The sequence below is a fragment of the Mytilus galloprovincialis genome, chromosome 10 (genome assembly GCF_965363235.1).
Source record: "Mytilus galloprovincialis chromosome 10, xbMytGall1.hap1.1, whole genome shotgun sequence".
NCBI lineage: Eukaryota > Metazoa > Mollusca > Bivalvia > Mytilida > Mytilidae > Mytilus > Mytilus galloprovincialis.
Genome location: NC_134847.1, coordinates 83,544,372 through 83,568,768, shown reverse-complemented (window position 1 = coordinate 83,568,768; position 24,397 = coordinate 83,544,372). Strand labels below are relative to the sequence as shown.

At 32.2% G+C, this 24,397-nt stretch overlaps 1 protein-coding gene and 1 long non-coding RNA gene across 3 annotated transcripts; both read left to right on the top strand.

The window, feature by feature from the left end:
- The first annotated feature begins 2,557 nt into the window (after nucleotides 1–2,557).
- On the top strand, nucleotides 2,558–14,600 carry LOC143048613 (potassium channel subfamily K member 2-like). Of its 2 annotated transcripts, XM_076222397.1 has the most exons (7): nucleotides 2,558–2,721; nucleotides 4,778–4,944; nucleotides 10,673–10,840; nucleotides 11,804–12,142; nucleotides 12,565–12,710; nucleotides 13,626–13,676; nucleotides 14,460–14,600. In XM_076222397.1, exons 2-7 carry the CDS (start codon nucleotides 4,803–4,805, stop codon nucleotides 14,496–14,498), a joined length of 885 nt encoding a protein of 294 aa, XP_076078512.1. In that variant the 5' UTR covers nucleotides 2,558–2,721; nucleotides 4,778–4,802; the 3' UTR covers nucleotides 14,499–14,600. The 2 variants fall into 2 exon arrangements, with proteins under 2 accessions (XP_076078512.1, XP_076078513.1); XM_076222398.1 differs by lacking the exon at nucleotides 4,778–4,944.
- A 1,030-nt stretch (nucleotides 14,601–15,630) lies between these two features.
- On the top strand, nucleotides 15,631–20,281 carry LOC143048612 (uncharacterized). Its single transcript, XR_012969895.1, has 3 exons — nucleotides 15,631–15,883; nucleotides 19,090–19,256; nucleotides 20,147–20,281. It is a non-coding gene; the product is annotated as an uncharacterized LOC143048612 (long non-coding RNA).
- Nucleotides 20,282–24,397: the final 4,116 nt, after the last annotated feature.

Sequence of the window (24,397 nt, the reverse complement as noted above, 5' to 3'; positions counted from 1 at the left end):
TCGAATGGATTGCTGTCTCATTGGCAATAATACAACATCTCTACAAGTTTTATACATATTATGTTGAGCTATAAAAAGAAGGGAGTTAAATGAGATAACATGGTAAAGACGGCATACTATATGAGAGTATGAGGGGGAGTAATATGAGGGATAGGGCTTAAGTGAGCATACTTTGTTACAGTATAACTAGAGGCTCTAAAGAGGCCATATCGCTCATCTGGTTCTAAATGCATCTTCTACATTGGCAACTCTCCAACATTATTAACTAATTAGATATAAGAAGATGTGGTATGAGTGCCAATGAGACAACTCTCCATCCAAATCACAATTTGTAAAAGTAAACCATTATAGGTCAAAGTACGGCCTTCAACATGGAGCCTTTGCTCACACCGAACCGCAAGCTATAAAGGACCCCATAGATGACTAGTTTAAAACCATTCAAACAGGAAAATCAACGGTCTAATCGATATAAAAAACGAGAAACGAGAAACGCTTATGAACCACATCAACAAACGACAACCACTGAACAACAGATTCCTGATTTAGGACAGGTGCAAACAAATGCATCACTCACCAGCAGGTTCAAACATTTTAGCAGGCGTCAATCTTCACCCTAACCGGAAACAATAGTGTAACATCACAATATAGAAAGACACACTATAAAATATCAATTAAAATAGACTAACTCAATCAAAAGACATATTAAAGAAAACAATTATTGTTAGTAAGAGTACAGAAGTGAAAATTTATTGTCATACTAAATACTTATCCAAGGTGGTATAATATGTTAAAAATAGTGAGACGAGATATAACACAAAATAAGTAAACATTAAATAACAAAAATGCATTAAGTACAATTTGAGAGTACTCATAGTTACTGAAAACTAGTTAAAAGCCAGAAACAATTAATAATAAAAAAAAACATGCATAAGAGACTAAAATCAACTAAAACACATCCCAGGGATTTAGTGTTTTAACGTCATGGACAGTCAAAGAAGACATGTCTTGTGCAATGCTAAAATAAAAGTATTGACAGGCAGTTGGATAGTTAGTATTTAACCTTTTAATAAATATGTATAATGTTATATATAATAGATTAAGTAATCTCTATATAGAAAATGAACGTTTATGTGTATTTATACATCCCAAAAAATACAAATTTAGTTATGTTTTAATTTGTTGATGACAAAATCGATATTAGTGCCAATGTAAACAATATTCAAAGATCTACTTACAACATTGATAATATAACCTTTACTAATAAGTTTGTGTAAAGGTTCGATGAGTTTACACGGATCACATAGTGATTTCCGCTCTTTTAGTACAATATTACCGTAAAATTTAGGATGTGAAAAAAAATACCGTTTTGAATAAGTTTTCTAAAGGTACAGCCAAATTTACTAATCAAATCTTTGTATCTATGAAAGAATTTAGTAAAAGTTTTAAGTAACTTATGGTAAGAGGGTATTTTTCATAAAATTGGTTGTAACTTTATCTGTTGAAGTCGCTTCAATTTCTTAAAAAAAAGATTTAAAAAATATTAACTATTAGGACATGGAAAGAAATGATCGAAGCCAACAGTTTAGTTTAAACTAATTAGTATGATTATAATAATTGTTCAAAACGACAAATGGATCAGACACACGTTTTACAACTTAATAACGTATTAGCCAAAACAATAAGGAATATACATATTAATACTATGAATTCAGCAAAAATAAATCTCTAATTTTAGTCACTCCTTCAAAAGTCACAATAATAAAAGCAACGCAATATATATATATTGCAGAAAGCAACCATCAACAACCACTGGATTTCTGGTTCCTGTTTTTTTCGGGTTTTTTTGTAGTATCATTCGGGCCTTTCTAATAATAATACTTTATTCAGAAGCAATACAGCTTATAGAATATACAATTTTACAATATTTTTTTTGAATGCATCAGTGAAATATAATACAATAATTATACACAATACATGTATGGCGGAGAATGAAAATAAATTCATATGATAAATAATTAATACAACTACATTTACCTAAATTATTAAGTTCTTTCACATTGTGAACGGATAACAACTGTATAAGATGTAATCTAACTCACATGTACTATAACTTACACGTAGTACACATGTGATAACGTTTTGTGCATAAACATTTTTCATTTTTTAAATTTCTGTATATACGAAGCAGGAATGTTGTTTTGAATATTTATGTTTAGTTATAACATCTACAAACAATGATAATCGTATTTCAAGATTACAGACCCATCAGCCATAGATACTTGTTAAATATTAGCACTTAAATAGATTACGGACCCATCTACCTTAGATACTTGTTAAATATTAGCACTTATATTACATGCAAAACGAAACTAAAGGTCTACATTCTAACCCGAATTAAAACCCTTTATAACGCAGGGGCATGGAAATATTTAAATAAATGTGTGTAACGGAAAGGTGGAACTACAAATGCATTTAAACTAATACCTCGATATAATCGTTTTCACTATTTAAAGTATATGTGTAATTCCAAACGGATATATAATATTGTAATTGATAATCGTTTACACAAACAAAGTTAGGAACCGAGCCTGAGGAACGAGCACATAGCTACATAGCTACTAATATTGTGAATATATAACCATGCTGTAAAAAGGAATAATGTACGTCCAAACTCACGGTGTTGGAGGACTAGAATAATCGTCGTTCTGTCATAAGTTCAAGGTATGTCCTATTGTCAATCGTTTTTTTGCTTACTGCTTAGACTATATACTTTGATAATCAAAAGAGTGGTAATATAAAAAAGAAGATGTGGTATGATTGCCAATGAGACAACTTTCCACAAGAGACCAAAATGACACAGAAATTAACAACTAACAGTCACGGTACGGGCTTAAACAATGAGTAAGCCATACCACATAGTCAGATTTTAAACTACTAACACTAGTAGCACGATTTCAGTCTGAAACGGTCATTTTGGTCTGATCACATCTTGATTGACTGGATTTACCGCTAGAAAAAATCTTTGCAGCCAGTTTTTTAAACGCTTTGACTCACGTTTTATATTATATGTTAACTTTGTCTCGTCATAAATATTTAGAAATATTCGGCGCTACATGCCAATTAAGTGAATAGAAATAAAATTATCAACAAATTAAGTCTTTATAAACACAAGTCATCATCGACATAAAGATAAAAATTCTAAATAAGGGAAACGAGAAATTCTATTCGATTTTTTATTTCACAAAAAGCATTGTTTAGTACTTTACAATTTGTAAGCCTCTCAGAAACAGTGTATTATCATCATACACGATTGTAGAAACTTGTCAAATTGAAAATTTGTTCATTTATTGACTACATTTTCGATATCCCATTTTTTAAGCAGTTTGAGTCCTTTGTACTATAAGCACAGGATATATGTCTACAACACCAAATCTCTATATTAGAATTAGCCCCCAAGGGTGACTGGGGAATAGAAATATGGTCACTTGGTCTTCTCCTGACCGGCAGTAAAACGCTTGCCGACGTGGGGCGTCCGTTTGGCTGTGCGGGATGTATCAAGTTCGCAGTCACGTCCGGTCAGAAGGGGGACGTTAAATCCGATGTCTCGTGTAAAGAGAGTGCCACGCTCTTTGCACGTAAAGAACCCTTGCAACAACTCTTTGAGGGGTCCGTAGGTGGCCTGTTGCAAGGCAAAATTTCTGTCCCTACTATCCATTTTCCAGTGGCTGTCCAAATTTCCCCGACCATCATCCCAGATGGCCTCTATTGTATCCACCTACCTATTGTTTTTATTGTGAGCTTGTTCTCGTCCTGAATATGCATGAAATATTTGCCACTGGACGTTAAGCAACCAACAATCAATCAATCTATATATATATTAGAATTACATTTTTAACCCGGTCGATAAAAATGTATAATACACATGATTTCAATATACATGTATATATCATAAAAATGATTTGCATAACAACCTTATATGAAAAGTTAAACTTAGTCAATTTAAGATTTATACGCGTCTATTTTAAATAACCGGGTATTTAAAAAGTGCTATTATTAAAGGAGTAGGTCCAGTAAGACCCCTTTTTGGCCGCAAAATATAGCAGTTTTACAAAATTGTTAAAATGTAAACTTTTTGCTATTTATTGGAAAGTAGAATGCTTCTGCTACATAAATATGGGCTGTTTTTGACACTGAATACAATGCACATATATCGGATACTATAGCATCATTGAGTCATGCTAAATTACTGAAATCAGCACAATTTTAGCATTTTAGTTACATTTTAGACGGTTTCCGTCTGAAATGAAAGTGGCCGCATTTGTGCTCATTCTTAATATTGAAATGTAAGTTGTATTTGATGATAATACATAATATTTATAAAGGTTGAGGATGAACACGGATGCGGCCACTTTCATTTTTGACAAAAACCATCTGAAAAGTGACATTTTTTAGCATATTTGATAATTATTTCCTATCTAAGCTTAAATCGGAGAGTTTTTAATGACCTAATCAGTCAAAATCTTTCACATAAATGAATTGAATCAACTGAAGTAGACACTTAAGTGTTTAAAAAGTGTCCAAAATCTTTCGTCAGATGAACCTGAAATTTGAGGCCAAATTGGCCGTTACCGGACCTACTACTTTTGCGCAGAGATCTTTTAATTTAATGTTTTCAATTCAAAATAGTTTAAGAAATTTTTGGATGCAACACGTCTTCTGATTGGCTGAAAGATTTTTGTCTATCAGCTCATAGACCCCATTTTGTCTTTATTTGTAGATCTTTCTAATAAGAACTTGGAAAGATGGAAGGGAAAACCTTGTTAATCCTAATACTTGTTTTGTTTGTGTATTCTTTGATTGGTGGAGCTATAATGATGGCGCTAGAACAGACCAATGAGGAAACAGCTACAACAGATATAACAACTACATTGTCAACATTTCTAAGTAAGAAAAGTAGATCAGCAAGTAAATGATACATAATGTATAGAATAGAGAATGGAAACGGGGAATGTGTCAAAGAGACACCAATTCAATCAAAGAGCAAAATTCAAGGCTACCAATAGATCTAAATGCAGCGGGAAAATTCAGCACCCAGAGATGGGATTCAGCTAGCGCCTAAAATTTAAGCATATGTCAGACGCCACACTAAACTGCAAAACACAGAAAAACAAAAAAGTCACAAAATTTACCAAGGTTAGAGATTTCTGACATCGGACAGGTGCGGCGGGGTTAGACATTGTTTGGTGATATTTCAACCCCTTCTCATGATATCAAGCCCTATGTGAAATACTTATTTAAACCTAAGAGGGGTAAAAAAAATGCGTTAAACGACATTTTACTTATTATCTAATACATTTACATTTGATATTGATAGCATTGATACCAATAACATGCTAGTAAACTAATTAAGAAAGAATCCCTTCATGTCACGCTCTATGCTCATTTTAACATGGATAGGCATTGTATTTGCCAATATTTTACACTGAGTGTTAGCGTGGTGTTAAATATGGTCAAATGTAACATGAAGGAATTATTTCGATTCTAATAGAAAAATACAGTATCTATAATACTAAAAGAGGGACGAAAGATACTAAAGGGACAGTCAAACTCATAAATCCAAAACAAACTGACAACGCCATGGCTAAAAATGAAAAAGACAAACAGAAAAACAATAGTACACACGACACAACATAAAAAACTAAAGAATAAACAACACGAACCCCACCAAAAACTAGGGGTGATCTCAGGTGCTCCGGAAGGGTAAGCAGATCCTGCTCCACATGTGGCACCCGTCGTGTTGCTTATGTGATTACAAATCCGGTAAATAGTCTAATTTGGTAGGTCATATTCATGAAAGGGAAGGGGATTGTAGTTACGACGTAAGGAACATATCCGACATCATTTGTGAAACGGTTATTCCATAACGGTCAACCAACTCGTGATGGCGTCCGTAAAATTTACGAAGGGATGATTTCAACTTCACCATTTGGAACTCTTGGTTTAATAGCTTCCTTGTGAGCAGCAAACCTCTATCAAGAAAATCATGATAGGAAATGCAAGCACGGGAATATCGTATCAATTGGGAGATATATACCCCGTATGCAGGTGCTGCTGGAATGTTGCTACTTAGAAATGGAAAGTTCACAATTGCAAAGCTGAAATCATCTCTTTTGTCGTAAAGTTGTGTTTTCAACCGACCCTCATTGTCAATTTCTAGATGTAAGTCAAGATATGAAGCCGACTTAACTGTATCTGTAGTATCCTTTATCTCTAGTTCAATTGGATAGATGCGTTCCACATAATCACCAAATTTTGAATTGTTTAGTGAAAGAACATCATCTATATAGCGGAAAGTAGAGTTAAAGGATATTGCTAACTTCTTATCTTTCTTTCTAAGAAGTTCCTGCATGAAGTCAGCCTCATAATAATAAAGAAACAAGTCGGCGAGTAGAGGGGCACAGTTTGTTCCCATTGGAATGCCGACAGTCTGTTGAAAAACACGTCCTCCGAACGTAACAAATATGTTGTCAATCAAGAAATCAAGCATCTTGATAATATCAGTTTCAGAGAATTTTTTGTTTGAATCAGAGTGATTCTTTACAAAGTAGGATTTATCCCTCCCTAAGACAAGATACTTGTATCTACGTTGGCCATTCTTTTTTATGAAACAAAGTAATACCAACTCTTTCAATTTGTCTTTTAGTTTGGAATGTGGAATACTTGTGTACAGAGTAGAAAAGTCAAATGTTTTAATACTGTTACAAGATGAAAGAGAGTTAGATTGTATGTACTCTAAAAGATCTTTTGAATTTTTAAGTATCCACATCTGATTCACGCCACCTCTAGAATAGGCAGTTTCACAATAACTTTGAAGCCCGTCTTTGATTGCTGATAAAATAGATGTTAATAATTTAGAAAGAGGTTTCGTAGAGCACTTGGAAGACCCAGCAATATACCGTTGTTTGTAAGGACACTTATGTAGTTTAGGTATCCAATACAGTGATGGAAGATCCAGTTCTTCATCTTTGGTTGAAATTCCAAAGGAACATATAACAGACCTATGATTATCCAGGATTTCCTCTTTGGTAAGTGTCGTGAGGGTATATGTTGAGTTTCCAAGTGAATTGTCAATACCTAATTCGTTTATCAAGCAGTTGATGTAGTGACTTTTACACACAAAAACGATGTTATTTGGGGCTTTATCTGCGGGGACAACAACATATTTGTCATGGAGGTCGGATAGGTGTTTTGCAACATTTGGGTCTTTAAAGATTGACGTAGCATGGGCATTGATGGACCCATTCAGTTTCTTAATTCTGATTTGTATCAACGACCTCACTGCCTTAATCCATTCGGAAAGAGTGTCTACGTCTTCCTTCTCTTAGCCCATTGCCTGGCATAATCCTCGACTGAATCCATCAAAATTTTAAAGTTGTATTTCCAATTGATGGATTTAGGCTCACGATATTTGGGACCTTTCGATAACACATTTCGTAGAGAAGTGTTATTAACAATGTTAAGGTCACCGGTAATAACGTGGCCAGCAGGATTATATGTGAATTTGGAACTAGCACAAGTGCAATCAGGAGGTTTAGACTTGAAGTCGTTAATATCGAGATCCTGCAAAACGCGTTTATAATTGAAAATTTTAGTTGCAATAGGTTTGGTATAGGTATAAGAAATTATTGGTACAGACTGGTCTTTGAAATAAGGAGGTATTTTCGATTGCACTAATTTATGATGAAGGATATTGCCTAGGTTGACGCCATCGAGACCTTTGTTGGCAAAGGAAAGATTAAGAAAAGACCTTTTCTCTTTTTCATCTTTTCCAATGCGAACTGGCTTGAAAAGTCTGTGACTAGCAATATCCGAAATTATAGCTTCAAGTTTGTATTGGTTTGAATGAGGGTTTGTAACAGTGGATTCCAAACATAAATTGAACAGAGAATGAAGTTTTGAAAGGGGTAATGAATAAAGTTTCGTGCGAATGTGATGAATACCTAACGGCTTTTGTATGAATGGCAGCAAGTCATTAATAGAGACATCATGCAGAGAAGGTGATGTATAATGACAATGACCATGACTGCGTCTACGTCGAGGAGTCGAGTAAAATTACGAGGTCCATTTTGTCAGCCGTCATCGGGTAAAAACGACAAATCAAAGAATTCAACTCTATATAGAACTAATATAGGACAATGGTGTAGATTAAAAATTACACCACTCCAGACCCTTTTGTTTTCCACATAATTAATATTGCCAATGATTAACAAGTTCCGGGTCGAATCCGATACCGATACCAATAGTATATTCACCTGTTAGCTATTACCTTATCTGTACGTTCCGCATTTGACAGGCGCACCACCAAACGGTGTATTTAGGATTTTGTTATATACACGGGTCAACAGCATTGTCCTATATTAGTTATCTTAGAAAGTCTTGCTGATTGCTGAATAAAACTACAATAGGGAACAATTTGACAATGATAGAATTTAGTAGTGTCAGCCCTTTGATTATGACCCATGTATATAGCAAAATCCTAAATACACCGTTTGGTGGTGCGCCTGTCAAATGCGGAACGTACAGATAAGGTAATAGCTAACAGGTGAATATACTATTGGTATCGGTATCGGATTCGACCCGAAACTTGTTTTTTATAAGTCGAAGAGTACGAAAATACCTTAGATATGTTTGGCTGCTCCCGTTTCTCCCCCATGGAGTCTGTTCCTTAATTTTTCATATTTAATAAGTTTAAAATCAAAAAGCAGGGTAAATATATATATAATAAAAGCTATGTAAGTTGCTAAAATACATATATTTTACAGGATATAAAGGGAACACATTTTTCACAGGCACTTGTTTCTGTCAATGTGGGGTTTACTATCCATACCAGTACAAAAAAACACAAGGTAGCTAACGGAAATTTTCAATGTGTTCGCTTCAACCATTATTTTTTTTAATTTCCCTTGATTTTTTCACAAATAAAAGTACACCAGTCTGGTTTAATTCATCTGGTTACCTGTTTATTTATACTAGTTACCAGTAACCAGAAAAATGTGACCAATGGGATTACACAGTTATATTAACTTCCTAAGTTAACCGGAAGTTAAGTCCTTACAAATTCAATGGTCTGGAAAAAGGTCAATAAATCTCATCTGAAGTGTGTTATTCTGTTTGAGGGGTATTCTCAAGGTACGTGAAAGTTGTTTCATTGTAAAGATAAATCAATTACCGACAGACTGGTGTACTTTTGTTTGTGAAAAAATCAAGGGAAATTAAAAAAATATTGGTTGAAGCGAACACATTGAAAATTTCCATTAGCTACCTTGTGTTTTTTTTGTACTGGTATGGATAGTAAACCCCACATTGACAGAAACAAGTGCCTGTGACATTTTTATATAATTAATGGAATAAACTATTTATAAATATTTCGAAAAATAGTTCTAGTTTATTTGATTCAACAGCAATATTTTTTGTAGAATTGTTCTTTTTACATGTTATAAGACAAAATAGGCATACAATACGTTCAGCGTGCAGTACCGTGTATAGTAGAAACTCAAATGGACTCGATGCTAGTACCGAAGCTTGGAAACACCATCTGTATTGAAATCAGATTGCATGCTGATCGAAGGCATATTTCATATTATCTTCAGGGCAGATACACAACAGTATATGTTTCAGGAATTACCATTTAACAAAATCAAAACCGCTACCACAAAGTACTTAAAACCTTTACTAAATTCTTTCATAGATATAAAGATTTGGTTTTAAAGTTTGGTTGTACCTGTAGAAAATAATATTTCAAACTGGATAGCGCATCCTTATTTTTACGGAAATATTGTTTACAGTGCCCGGAAACTTAGAAACGATCCTGGTAAACTTATCGATCCTTTAAATAAAGTTACCCTAAAAGGTTACCAATTCAACACTGTAATCAGATCACTGAATATTGTTTTTATTGGTATTAACTATTAATATTGATTTTGTTATCAGTAAATTAAAAGCAAACTTAATATTATTGTAATACGTTTACACATTCATGGATCTACAATCTGTCGGTACCTGTATCTTGACATTACACAATGTCATGTTTTTCTCCAACTGTTTATGACGTCTTTACACTAAATCCATTGGATGTTGAATGTGTACTGATTGATAATTTAGTCTTAGATGCATGATTATTTCTATTAGTTGTTAGTGGCTTTGAACTAGCTGTCAGTAACTGCGAGTACTCTCAGATCTGTACTTAGTGTCGTTTTCTTGTTGGGATGAACAAGTTCCCGGTCACGTCCACCTTTTTCAACTGATATTTATAGTTCGTTCTTATGTTGTACTGTTAAACCACTGTCCCAGGTTAGAGGAGGGATCCCGCTAATATGTTTAACCCCGCCACATTATCTATGTATGTGCCTGTCCCAAGTAAGGAGCCTGTAATTCAGTGATTGTCGTTCGTTTATGTGTCGCATATTTGTTTTCGTTAATTTTTTGTACTTAAATTAGGCCGTTAGTGTTCTCGTCTGAATTGTTTTACATTGTCATTTCGAGGCCTTTTATAGCTGACTATGTTGTCTCATTGTTGAAGGCCGTATGGTGACCTGTATTTGTTAATTTCTGTGTCATTTTGTTATCTTGTGGAGAGTCTCATTGGTAATCATACCACATATTCTTTTCACAGCCGACCACTCATCTTGCATGACAAACAGTGAATTAGCAGCTTTCTTATCGGAAGTAAGAGCTGCCTATGATAGTGGCGTGTTGTCAGTAAACGGAAGTACTACTGCTGCCACACAGTGGGATTTCGGGAATTCATATTTCTTTGTTCTAACAGCGATAACTACAATTGGTATGTATCATAGCTTGTTATTGTCAAATAACTAGAAATACATATACATTTTGTGTACTACAGATAATCTTATTTTCTTGTTTAAAGACGTTGTATGAACATTAGTAGTGTAATCAGCAGGCGTAAACCGGGACAAAATAAGAGTTTTGTATAAGTTATGTAATTGGTTTGTGTGTTGTAAGACAGTCCACAAATTTATGCTATCATCTTATAAGCCCGATATTTTACAATGGTAAAATATTAAAGATGAAAAGTTGTCTTTTTCTACTGAGGAGACATATAATAATGAAAACAGTATTAAAAGTCTACTGATGATAAACTTGTATGAAAGTATCATCTGTTTAAGAATTGAATGCTTCTTTTTGTAAATTTATTGGGGTGTAAAAGCGTTGACCGAAGTACATTTTGTATGAAGCGCGGAAGCGCTTCATTCTAAAAATGTACCCACGGTCAACGCTTTTACAACCCTATAAAGTTACAAAAAGAAGCATTCAATACTTATAATTACATTTTTTAGCTATGATCATGAAAACACGAATTTTATATATTTTATTATTTAATTCACCTGTGCACTTTATTGTTAGGGCACGTGTTATCATGAGTGAAAAGTTGTATTGAGTAATGCAACTGTTTACGAAATAACACGTGATGTGCAGTTAGCCAATCAGAATAAAATATTATAATGAAACATACATCTAATGTAATTATTCACAATTAAAGAATTATATCCCATCATGTACATGTTATATTATGGAAACAACGACATAAACAATGTAAGAAGAGAAGATGATGCATGCATCCTAATGAAACATAAATGCAAATAACATATAATGCGTTCGAAGCGCAGTTCTGCATTTACCTTATAAATGTAAAACAATAAAAATGTTAAAAATAAATAAATTGCAAAATAATATCACTGTAATTGTTGCATACTAACATGTCTTTCTAACTTTCATTTTGAAGGATATGGCAATCAAACACCAGCAACAAAAGGTGGACAGGCTTTCATTGTTATTTTTGCTTTAATCGGAATTCCAGTTACAGGGTTGATGATTGCAGGACTTGCAGAAAAAATAAAGAAATTCTATAGTTATTTAAAAACTAAGACAATACCATGTTTGGAAAAATATACCAAAACTGAAAATGTGTTAAAACATTTGTTGATATATTTGACTATTATTTGTTTACTGATATTGATACCGTCGGCTATATTTTACACAATAGAAGGCTGGACATACGGAGAAGCCATTTATTATAGTTTGATAACCTTCACAACGATTGGATTCGGAGATTTTGTTGTTGGTAAATGTCTATTTTATATCAATATTTTTATGTAAACTTTCTACTTGTTTACAATTTTCATCATAAGGCGCAATTGTAAAACAGAAAAAAAAAATGGAATATAAGTGTTATTTTGATAAAACAAAAATATGAAGTCTGGACTAAATATTGAGAGGTTTAGTTCACATTAAGAATATCAATATAAAGAAATCTCAAATTTATTGTTTAAAATGCGTTCTGAAGAAAAGCTAACAAACCTATTCACTGTTGAAAATATTTGTTGAATTATTGAACAAATGTGTTTATTTCCGATTCAAAGACCATATAAGTGAATCAATATTAATGCCAAAATATGCCATTTTTAATGACCCCACATGAAAATTTTTTAATATATTGAAAAGACATACTTAAGCATTTCGTAATGCAGCTACTTACATTTCCAGGTACTGAAAATGAAGGTGGTACACGAATTGTTTACAAACTTTTAGTTATCATATGGATATTTATTGGCCTTGCATGCCTTGTGACCCTTATTGGAGAATGTACAGAAACATTAAAAGCTTTCACTGAGAAAAGGGAAAAAGAAAAGGTAAACTACTATCAGCAATATTTTATATTATTACTATGCGAAAAACTGACGACTGAGCAAATAGAACCACACTAAAACTAACGGTGATCCCAGATGCTCTGGAAGGGTAGAATATCCTGCTCATCTATAGGCAGTCACCATGTTGCTCAAACTAAGTTTAAATTCTGTAATAAGTATCATTTGGCGATAAATTTGCAAGTTGGTTAATAGAGTTTCATACTGAAATTATAACACTTTTTAAAAAGATTATCATATTTTTGGTAGAGGGGCATTATCTAGTAGTATTTGACATCATTTAAGATGATTCAAAAGCCTGTAAGATTGTGTAGAGAATGATTCTGCTGTAACATCTCTGTAATACAGTTTCGTGTACGTTTACGTTGCTAGTTGATCAATGACAAGGAGATACATTTAGCCAGAATCCTAGGTAAGGGTTAACAAACTTGAAATAACCATTCAAAGTTAATCTTCTGAGAAGTAAATTGGTCTTCAAAACCAGCTGGCGTGGATTGTTACTACGTATAGTATATAAAGTTACAATTGTCTTTTTAACTGGTACTGAATATGAAAAAAATATCATAAATGTTCTTATTGACAAAAGGGTAGGACGTTCTTTGCATTGTGTACAGTTGTTTCAGTGCAACGAATATAACTGAGTTATGAAAAAGCACAGGACTTTATTTAAGCCTTTGTGTAATTCAAAACACACGTACATGTTGTTTCTATTGTTCCGGATGGTCCAATTAACTTCCATACTAAAGAGCATACGTTTAAAAATGAGTCAACTTATTCATATCGTATTTATCATTTTTATGCTCATTATGCATGTTTTATTTCCACCTTTCTTTAAATGTAACATTTTTTGTGCACACGATAAATATTTTACAATTGAAATGGAGATCTGTCTTATTTAAGGTGAAGGATGGAAGTAACATCCGGGATACAGATAAAGATGTTAACATAAAGGTATGTAACCTCTAGGAATACATTAACTGTTCATAATGAAACCATCCTGATAAACAATATACCTTAGTCAAAGAGATCTTACCGTTTACATATTATTTGGAATCTACCTTTTCCCAATTTTAGAAGGAATTTTGAACTACATCACTGGATTGTCAGGTCGAGACAAGAGCCTTACTCTTTTGTAGTATAATATGAAAAAGATTACATTTGTGTCTGATCAATCAGAATCAGAATCAGAATCAGAATAATTTATTATAGTGTCACATACCAATATAAAACACAATGAATACATATAATTACATAATATGTAATTAAAAATTAAATATTTCAATTAAAATATTGGTACCCAGCCAAATTACTGACTTATGAGACACTTTAAAAATATAATACATATCATAAAACAATTAAAACTAATGTACTAAAATATTACTATCAATGACATATAATTTAGGATTTTTACAATAAAGAGATAAAAGCACAAAAATAATTAACTCTGAGGAAAATCCAAAACGGAAAGTCCCTTCTCAAATGGCAAAGTCAAAATCTCAAACACATTAAACGAATGGAAAACAGTTGATGCTTTATTTAATCTGAGATTTGTAATTCATGGATAACAGACCCATTCATTCAAACAGAATTCCTGTCTGGTGGACAATTCTAATCGGAAATTTCAGTGCACAATTTTATCTAAAATGCTTATCTCTTTTTCATATTTGAACATTTTAAATCACATTTATAAAGGATTTCATTTTCATTTTCGTTTTCTAATTTTTGTCTTTTCAGACTGACGTTGCAAATGGTGATTTTACAAAAGTGGCGTAAATTTTTCATAAACAAACTTCGGTTCATGAGACTTATGCTGACTTAAAACGTACATGTATATCTTATATGAAATGGATCAAACCTTCTTTTTCAATGTGAACGAGACTTCATGTATAGATAATATTCCAACGAAAGTGACGGGTACTTTGTTTTAATATACATTAATAAAAATGTCAATTCGGAGCAACCGTAGTTTACATGTGTTCTTATAGCGACATTTATATATCAAGGTAAAAGCTAAACACTGAAGGAATCACACTCCAAAAAGTGAACCTTTACGAGCCTTTTAAGAAGAACAACTTTGTTAGATATGCACCAAACTATATTGTAAGTTTAATTTGTTAACATTAATCTTTAAAGATGTTTAATATATGATTTCAATGGACAATTGAGAGTCGAGAGTCGAGTTAAAATATTGGATCATGTCAAAAGTATTAATTTTATTATGAAGCACACCAATGGCTTTTCTCACGTTATTTCAAATAAATATAAAATATTTGGTGTGAAGGTCTTTCCATTTTTTTAACATTATTATAAGAGTATGGTTGGTGGGACAAGTTCCATATGAAAGGCAATTTTGACTCATGGACTAATAAACTAACGTCCTTTATATAAAGGGACAGGTGGGGAACAAGTTGTTCGATTGAAACTCCCACGGGCTACGGTTTCTTGGATTATGAGGATCACAGAGATCATAGATCCCCTTACAAACCCGTTAAGGAAATCATAATAGGAAATGTACGCTCTCGAATATCGTATCAACTGGAAGATATATACTCCATATGCAGGCAGCTGGATTTTTTCTAAATCTTTTTTTGACCAAAAGCAGGATTTTGGATTATTTAAGAATAATTTATTTTTGTTTTGTTTTCAAAGACTCATTTTGAAAAATGATTATTCATTTTGTTACTCACATTTATGACTCATTATCTTGATACTAATATCTCTTAATCACTGCAATAATAAAAGCTCATCAAAAATAAACTGTCTCATGAATGGTCTTTTTCACTTCCTTGACTTATTTTAGTACATATTGTAGTTTATACATGTATATAAACATATTTGTTGAATTTTTGTTATAACAATATGATTTGACACCATTCATCATATCTTTCAACTGTCGTGAATGGATGAGTAACAAACAAGAAAACAATATTTATCAAACTCCTTTTTCAATCTTTATGACCTTTCGGAAATGAATGTAAAATATAATTTCACACATTTATAAGTTGTGAAACGAAAGGATTTCCAATTCACGTTAAAATACAGGAAGAAGACATAAGTTCATTTTTTTTTATCTTAAGGATGTATAACGTTATCACATGATACGAACACTGTTTGGTATATTTTCAACTATACACGAAGTCGGGAATCATATTGCCAAGGTAAAACATGCATATATCAGTTTTGTTCTCTCTATATTTATTAACAGTTTTAAAAAAACATTCCAGAAGAACAGAGTTACAAAATACATAAGTGGTAAACGAACGCTGAAAATTAATTTCTGTTTTAAACTTACATGTAATTCAAAAGTTGTATAATTAATATTAACGATTACATAATATGTGTTAACAGAGTGATTATTCGTTAATATGGAGAATGCAATGATCGCGACAGCAAGCGCATTATAGTTATGCAATATAATTTAGAACACCTGTAGTTTTGATTTGATCAAAAGTCTATATTGTTGACTTCAGTAAACTATACTGATAGTGTTATCTCAGAGTGTTATAGTGACATTCTGATGTACATGCAGTATTACACTTTCTTCAAAGTTCTATTGACAAAAATACAGAATCATTTTCGGGCTGCATTTGAGACTATATTTTCTTAACTTTTATCATTAGCTATGGATAATTTATTTAAAAGAGACCAGATAATAACCAATTATTTTTGTAATCAACATGTTTAATGGTATAAAATAATCAGTACAAACAAAATGCATACGTATATAGGCGACAACATATGACTAAGATGACAATCAAAATTTAAACTTGAAAGAAGTTGTTATTCTGAAAATAAAGTACGTTTAATTAAGTATTGCTTTCAGTTTGTAACATAATTACCTTCACCGAAATACGGAAATGTAAAGTAAATTTAGACGGAGTGCACACAGTTGCAAAAGCGAAACAGGAAAATATAATTATAAATCTGGATATTTAAAATAAACTATTTGATCATTACTAAATGCAGCAGTATGAAATAAGTATCACATTTTGTTGGAGTTTACTTGTTTTGACAATGTTGGAAATTGATTCAAGGTTAGGTTTCAAATTATTTTATTTAATGTATTTTATACAAGAATATTAATATAGAATTATGTTTGTAATACTGCAACTAACTATGTCGGCCTTTCTTCCAAAATCAAAACTGTGCAACGCCATGGCTAAAAGTAAAAAAGACAAACAGACAAATAATACTACAGAATACACAACATAGAAAACTAAAGACTAAGCAAAACGAAACCCACTAAAACTAGGGGTGATCTCAGGTGCTCCGAAGGGTGAGCAGATCCTGCTCCACATGTGGCACCCGTCCTGTTCACATAGTTGCTTTAAAGTAATATAATACAAATTAACTGGGTGATTACTTATCTTCACTTTTACATACGAATAAAAAATAAAAATAGAATCACAACTACAAAATATAAGACAGTATTCGATCAGAAGTACAAATACAATTTCGTAACTAAATACATGAACGCTGGATAAACAAATAACGAGACACGTCTTATAACATTGCGAATTCACACTCAGCAAAAAAGTCATATTCAGGGATATGTCCCATTCCGAACTTAAAGACCAGACGACGTACATGGTAAACCACAATCTAAGACGTGGAAAACATGTCCTTAGTTAGTTTAGGCACAGACACATCGTACGGATCAACCAATTCGTGATGGTGTCCATAAAATTTACGGAGTGTCATTTTAATTTTTCCTCCTCATAACTTTGTTGTAGCAGTTTCTGCGTAAGGAGCACAATCCTGTATATGAAGTTTGTATAGTGTGAACATGCACAAGCATTAATTATCAACTGTCATATGTAAACACTTAACTAGGGGTAGAGGATATGTTACTGCTGAGAAAGGGGAAATTGATAATTGGGAAGTTGAAATCGTCCCGTTTGTCATAGATTTAAGTGTAAAGTCGTCCATCTGTGTCAATATTGACCTTTAGAACACCAAGTTTGAAAATAACTTGGAATCCTGGATTTGACTGATGATCAAGTTGCTGTTAATAATTTAGAAATATGCTTCATAGAGCACTTATAAAACTCAACAATATAACGTTGTTAGTAAGGACACTTATGTAATTTAGGTTTCCAATACAGTATCTGTATTTTCAGTTGTGTTTCTAATTGATTAGTCTAACAATATTTTGAGCCTGTTAATAGCACATACCGCAGAGAAGTGTTATTTACAATGTTAAGGTCACAAGTAATAACGTGTTTGTAATCGAAATTTAATTGTTTTTTATTAAGAATATTATAACCAAACGTTTATGTCATCGCGACTTTTGTTGGCAAAAGAACGTTTTTGAAAGTTTCTTCTTTTTCTTTTTTGTCAATACGAACTGCATTGACAATTTTGTGACCTGCAATATCCGAGTTTGTAATGGTTTAAATGGGTTTTTGTTAAAGTGGTTTGTAAGCATACATATAAGCTGTACAATACAACTGTGAAATTGGCTGTGAATAAAGAGTAAAAATATAATATTATAAAGGCAATAGTAGTATAAAGTAAAATAACAAAAATACTGAACTCCGAGGAAAATTGAAAACGGAAAGTCCCTTATAAAATGGCAAAAAAAAAAAAATGATGAAACACATCAAACGAATAGACAACTGTTATATTCCTGACTTTTGAAATGTAGATAATGGTGGATTGAACCTGTTTTTATAGCGCTAAACCTTTCACTCGTATGGAAGTCGAACCAATACTGCTGTTCAATAGGTATGAATCGATTAAACTGAAACAAATTCAAGTTACAAACCTAGACTGAGGGAAACACACCAACTATAAGAAGAAAAAACCCAAACACTAAACTGCTATCAAGGCAAGCGTCCAACTACATAGAAACAGATTATTAGTTAACAACTGTCATATTCCTAAGATAAAATGGTGTGTTGAACCTAGTTAATTGCTAACTGTATTTTTATGTAAACAAACAATAATAACGGCACTTATTGGCCAGATATTTGAAGATAACTTGTTAATTGCTCAAAAGGACGCCTTTTTGGCCAAACTGATTTCTCACTCTTTACTAAAACGTCTCGTCCCATCTTCGACTAAACAAACACAATGTTCTAATTACTTCAATACTCGCATATTCCAAGTTTGTTGAAATTTAATCTAAAAAATCAGATTATAATTTAGTCTGCATAACCAAAGTTTATTATTTCAACAAAAAACACGAAGTACAAACTGTATAATGGAGTGTGTGGATCGGTTCACGTGAATATAAGTATAGCCCATCTTACAGTGTTATAGAAATAAGAAGATGTGGTATGATTGCCTGCAACCACTTATAATTTGTGTACGTTATAACTAGTGTAGCAATATCGGAACCAGTTTTGTTCTTTTCTTGTAGATCTCTAACAACAACTTAAAAAAAAATGCAAATAAAAACCTTGTTAATCCTGATACTTATTTTGTTTGTGTATTCTCTGATTGGTGGAGCTATAATGATGGCGCTAGAACAAGCTAAGGAGGAGACAGCTTCAACAGATATAACAACTACATTGTCAACATTTTTAAGTAAGATGCCATGTATTAAATAAATAATGAGTTAAATGTTATTAATATGTTTTAATTGTACTTACATTGATCAACATAGTCGGAGCTACATAAAGGCAACAGTAGTATACCGCTGTTCGAAACTCATAAATCGATAGAAAAAACACCAAATGAGGGTTTCAAACTAAAACTGATGGAGAATGACGACACAACATTAAAATGTAACACACACAGAAACGATCTTAGCATTAGATAAAATCCGATGAGAATAACAAATATAACATCAAAACTAAATACATGAGTTTGGGATAGAAAAGTACCGTGACACGTCTTATAGTAATGTGAATTCACACTCAAATAAAAGAGGAACCAAACGACACATCAGAAACACAACGTTAAAATGTAACACACAGAGAAACGAACTATAATATAACAATGGCGATATTCCTGACTTGGTACAGGACATTTTTTTAAACATGTGGAATGAATTTGCTTATCCTTTCAGAGCACATCAGATCACCCCACGTTTTGGTGTTTTTCTTTTTCTATGTTGTGTTTTGTGTAATACTGAGATTTGTTTTTTCTTTTTTTTTTTAATAGCATTGTAATTTTTTTTATGAGTTATGAATATCCCTTTGGTGTACTTCGCTTCTTTTATTTAAAAACTCGACATGTCAAAACAAACTATTAATATCTGACAGGTTTATTACACTTGTATTGAGGGATAATATTCTGTGAGTTTTACATGTTTGAGTATTGGTGGTAAACCATGGACACAGAATCTGTATTTAATAATATTTTTCGTTGAACAATAAGAATATATCATATATTCAGCACGACAGATATAAAACTTTACATTAATGTTTTGGGAAATAGCTTTCAACATCAATAAAACATTGTTTTATTCACAGCTGATCACTCCTCTTGCATGACGAGCAGTGAATTATCAACTTTATTAACGGACGTTAAAGATGCATATGATAGTGGTGTTATGTCAGTTATCGGAAACACTAGTGCTGCCACCCAGTGGGATTTCGGGAATTCAATTTTCTTTGTGGTAACAGCGATAACTACAATTGGTATGCACATGTATCTCCTTCTGTCTTATTATCCAATAACTAGAAATAGTTATATATTTTATGTACCATGAATTCTTGATAGACGTTCTTTTAGCATATTTGGTGTATTAAGTGGATTGAAAACAAGATAAAATAATAGAGTTGCCTATAACAGATTGTCTTATGTGTTGCAAATATGTGATCATTATCATAAGCCTGAAGATTCACACTCAAAAGTGCTGCCTATTCATGAAGACAATTATACATTGTTTGATTACAGTGTATAATATCTTAATCGGTTATTTTAAGAATAAGTTTGAAGATGGACTAGTTAAGAATGGTGATTTCTATTATATGTCTGCATAAATCTTCATTAAGATGGCTGTGCTTCTTAATTACAATCCATAGAATTTTAATAATTTATCCAGCTGTTTTCGAAAATACATTAAAAAGGTATGGATCTACGGACTCTTTGCAAGCTACAGGTTAACACTTTCTATTGTAAATTAAATTACGTATCTGAGTTATTTCTCTCATTTGGCAAAGTTGAAAAAAAATATCAAACAAAAATTCAGTTTTTTATCGAAAATACAGCCGTTATTATAACTAAACACATAATTCACTTTGTTAACATTAGGAGTGTAACATATGAATTACATACTACTCTTGAAATGTATTTGCACATTTTATTAATGATTTAGACCACTCGTTGTCTGCCACTTCAAAATCCAAGATTGAGGAAGTCACCCGAGCTACCTTAGGGAAGTTCTAAAGGGTTATTATAAAATTAATATAACTTAATAATCTCGTAAAATGAAGCGTGAAAACTTTCATATCACAGAGTAAACTAAAATTTGGGAATTCTTTAAAATATCTTTGAAGTGTGTTTGGAAGTTTTCTCAAAGTAAGATGGTGCGATGTTTGAAAACATACCGTGTAATTGTAGACCAAACAGAAAGTCCGACGTCTTGTACAGCCAGCACCAACTAGTATTTTAAAGGATAACAAGACACGTACCGTAAAGTCAAATTAAAAATGTCCTAACATGTAATAAGTGTAAAATACTCAAACATAAATTTGTTTATGATTTTAAATGCTGTAACTGTAATGCTTAAATTACATGTCTTTTATTTCAAGGGTATGGAAATCAAACTCCTGCAACAAAAGGTGGACAAGCTTTCATTGTAATTTTTGCTTTGATCGGAATTCCAGTTACAGGGTTGATCATTGCAGGCCTTGCAGAAAAAATAAAGAAACTCAATAGTTATTTTACAAATAAGAAAATACCATGCCTGAATAAATATACCAAAACGGAAACAGGTTTCAAATATGTTTTGTTATATTTTACAACAATTTGTTTGCTCATTTTGATACCATCAGCTATAATATCCGCAATAGAAGACTGGGCGTACGGAGAGGCCATTTATTATACTGTGATTACCTTCACAACCATTGGATTCGGAGACTTCGTTGTTGGTAAATATACATTTTGTATTAGTTACTTTTTAAAATATCAATTTGTTTGAAGATTTCAACCGTGTGTAATCGTATAACACAAATATTATTGATTGTAAAATTTAGTTTGCCAACAAATGTAGTATGGGCCAAACAATGAGAAGTATATTTCATTTCAAAAGGAGATATAAATACTTTCTTTTAATTCATTAGTTATTTATACTTATTCACAAATACTTGTGGGCAATTAATAAATTTTTTGAGAGTTGTCTCATTGGCAATCATACCACATCTTTTTTATATTTTAATTACTGTTTGAAAAAAAATGTTTGCATTGTTTCTTTTTGGACCATTGCGTGAAGTGTTGTGTTGATATTTTGTTAGTCTTAAGTGACCAGTAAATACATAGGTTTATATTTCAAACAATATTGTGTGACATTTGTGTCTCATTGACAAATTGTGTCCGAAAACGTCACGCCCCCAATTAAAAGATCACAAATCCATCAATTTTAAGTCATTGACGATGAAAGTACACGTATCTTTATGTTTTCTTACAAGTAGAGTGTGAATGGATCCAATAGATGTATATGCTTCTCGTAAGATGACTACTTGTAATGAATATTCTTTTCTAGGGACTACAACTGAAGGTGGTACAAAAATTGTTTACAAACTTTTAGTTATTATTTGGATATTTACCGGTCTTGCATGGGTTGGTGCTCTGATCGGTGAATGTACAGAAACAGCTAAGGCTTTCACTGAGAAAAAAGAAAAGAAGCAGGTATAGCAATTTTATTTTAAGTCATATAAAACTTTAAAATAAAAGAAATATTGAATATGTTTCTATACTCGAAAGACTAAGTTTTACTTGAAAACAAGTGCACGTGACAATTCTTGTTCAAATCTTTGGTATTATCAAAATCTCCATTAATGTACTGCTATTGAATTATTTGCTTCCCATACACTAGATCGCCGATAACTTTTCTTAATCTTCTCGTTAGAACTTCAGCCAACATACGGCGCAAGTGCGAGAGGAAACCCATGATGACAGAATGTAAATAAAAGTGCACTGGTATTTAAATAGACAATTTTAAATTAACAAAAAGGAACGCATGGAAAATATAAAACAAATATAGCTATATCAATTTTGTTTTTTTGCCACGTTCTTCACGTGTGCTTTTGTTTATCACTTTCACGATCCAGTAAACCTTGGCAACAAAATTTAACGTTAATAAGCTTGCGATCAACAATCACTGAATAATTTTTTTTTTCGTCGATAATACGTTATAGATTCGTAATAAATACATACAGGCAAGAAGGATTTGTTTAGTATGTATATGCATGCAAAGTTCAATAACTTTGATAACAATAAATGCACTCTTTCAAATATTTTCATATGACTTTAAATGCAATATATGCTAAACATTTTACAATTGTCTGTTCAAACTGACACATGTTCCCTTTTAGGTGAAAATTAGAAGTGACGTCGATGATACATATGAAGATGTTAATACAAAAGCCTCAAAACAAAACAAAAATACTGTCCGAGATGAACCAATCGTGACAAAAGATACATAAGTCCTAAAAGCTGACCATTAACATATTTAGGATCTAAACCTTTTTCTCTTAGATAGAAACTAAGACGGAACTCACGGACTACAGACCATGATTCAATGTCGTTCCTCTCATACGCACAATTTCAATCGGATTTGTTTTCAATAAATATAATTCCAACCAAAAAACGTTTTCAAATAGTAAAAAAGCATGAAATTCTCCAACTGGTCCCTATAGGACATATTATCTTGTTTTGGAGCTGACAATTTACATTTTTCTCCTGACTTGAATGCGTTCAGCATATGACCACCTATTGCCTGTTAACACAACATAAACAAATTTAGATGTTTAACTATTCCAGTCCGACAAACCACACCAACTATTTCGCTTTACCAGTCGAAAGGCGGAAATTAAGTCAGGGAATTAAAAAAAAAATACTAAAAAGAAAAGCAGACACTTTATAATACTTCAAAATAGAATTACGCATGGGAAACTAAATTTGAAAAATGCAGCCTCACATATCATTGTTAGAAATATCATAAATTGCCAAATTGCAACGTTTTGAATATTTATTAATTGGTGATTGCTTTAAGTTCAATGACAATTATTTCATGCATTACCGCACAAACGTGTCTGTGCATTTAAACTCCCTGCACATACAAACAGGCGTTTTAAGCAAGAATGCTACTGCTTTGTTAATGATTTGTATTTAATTTGAATTTTGTACTAATTTAGACAATAAATATAATTATTGAACTACACAACTGATAATTATGTGTGGTCGGTAAAGGTTTTTCGCTTATAATTTTAAATAAAAGTGGGATGTTTACTAAAACGCGTTTATTTATTAATATCGATTCCGCTCCGTCAATGTTAATATTTTATATTTTCAGACTGACATTGCGACTGGTGATCTTGCAAAAGTGGCGTAGATTTTCATATGAAATCTGTGATTCGTGACACTAATTATGTCTAGGCCTCTAAATCTTGACAATGTTTAAAATGGATCACAACGTCTTTTAGAATGACATTAAGATTTTCGGTTGGTCCAAAAATATATAATGATATAGATACTCTTTCAACGCATGTGAATCGTTG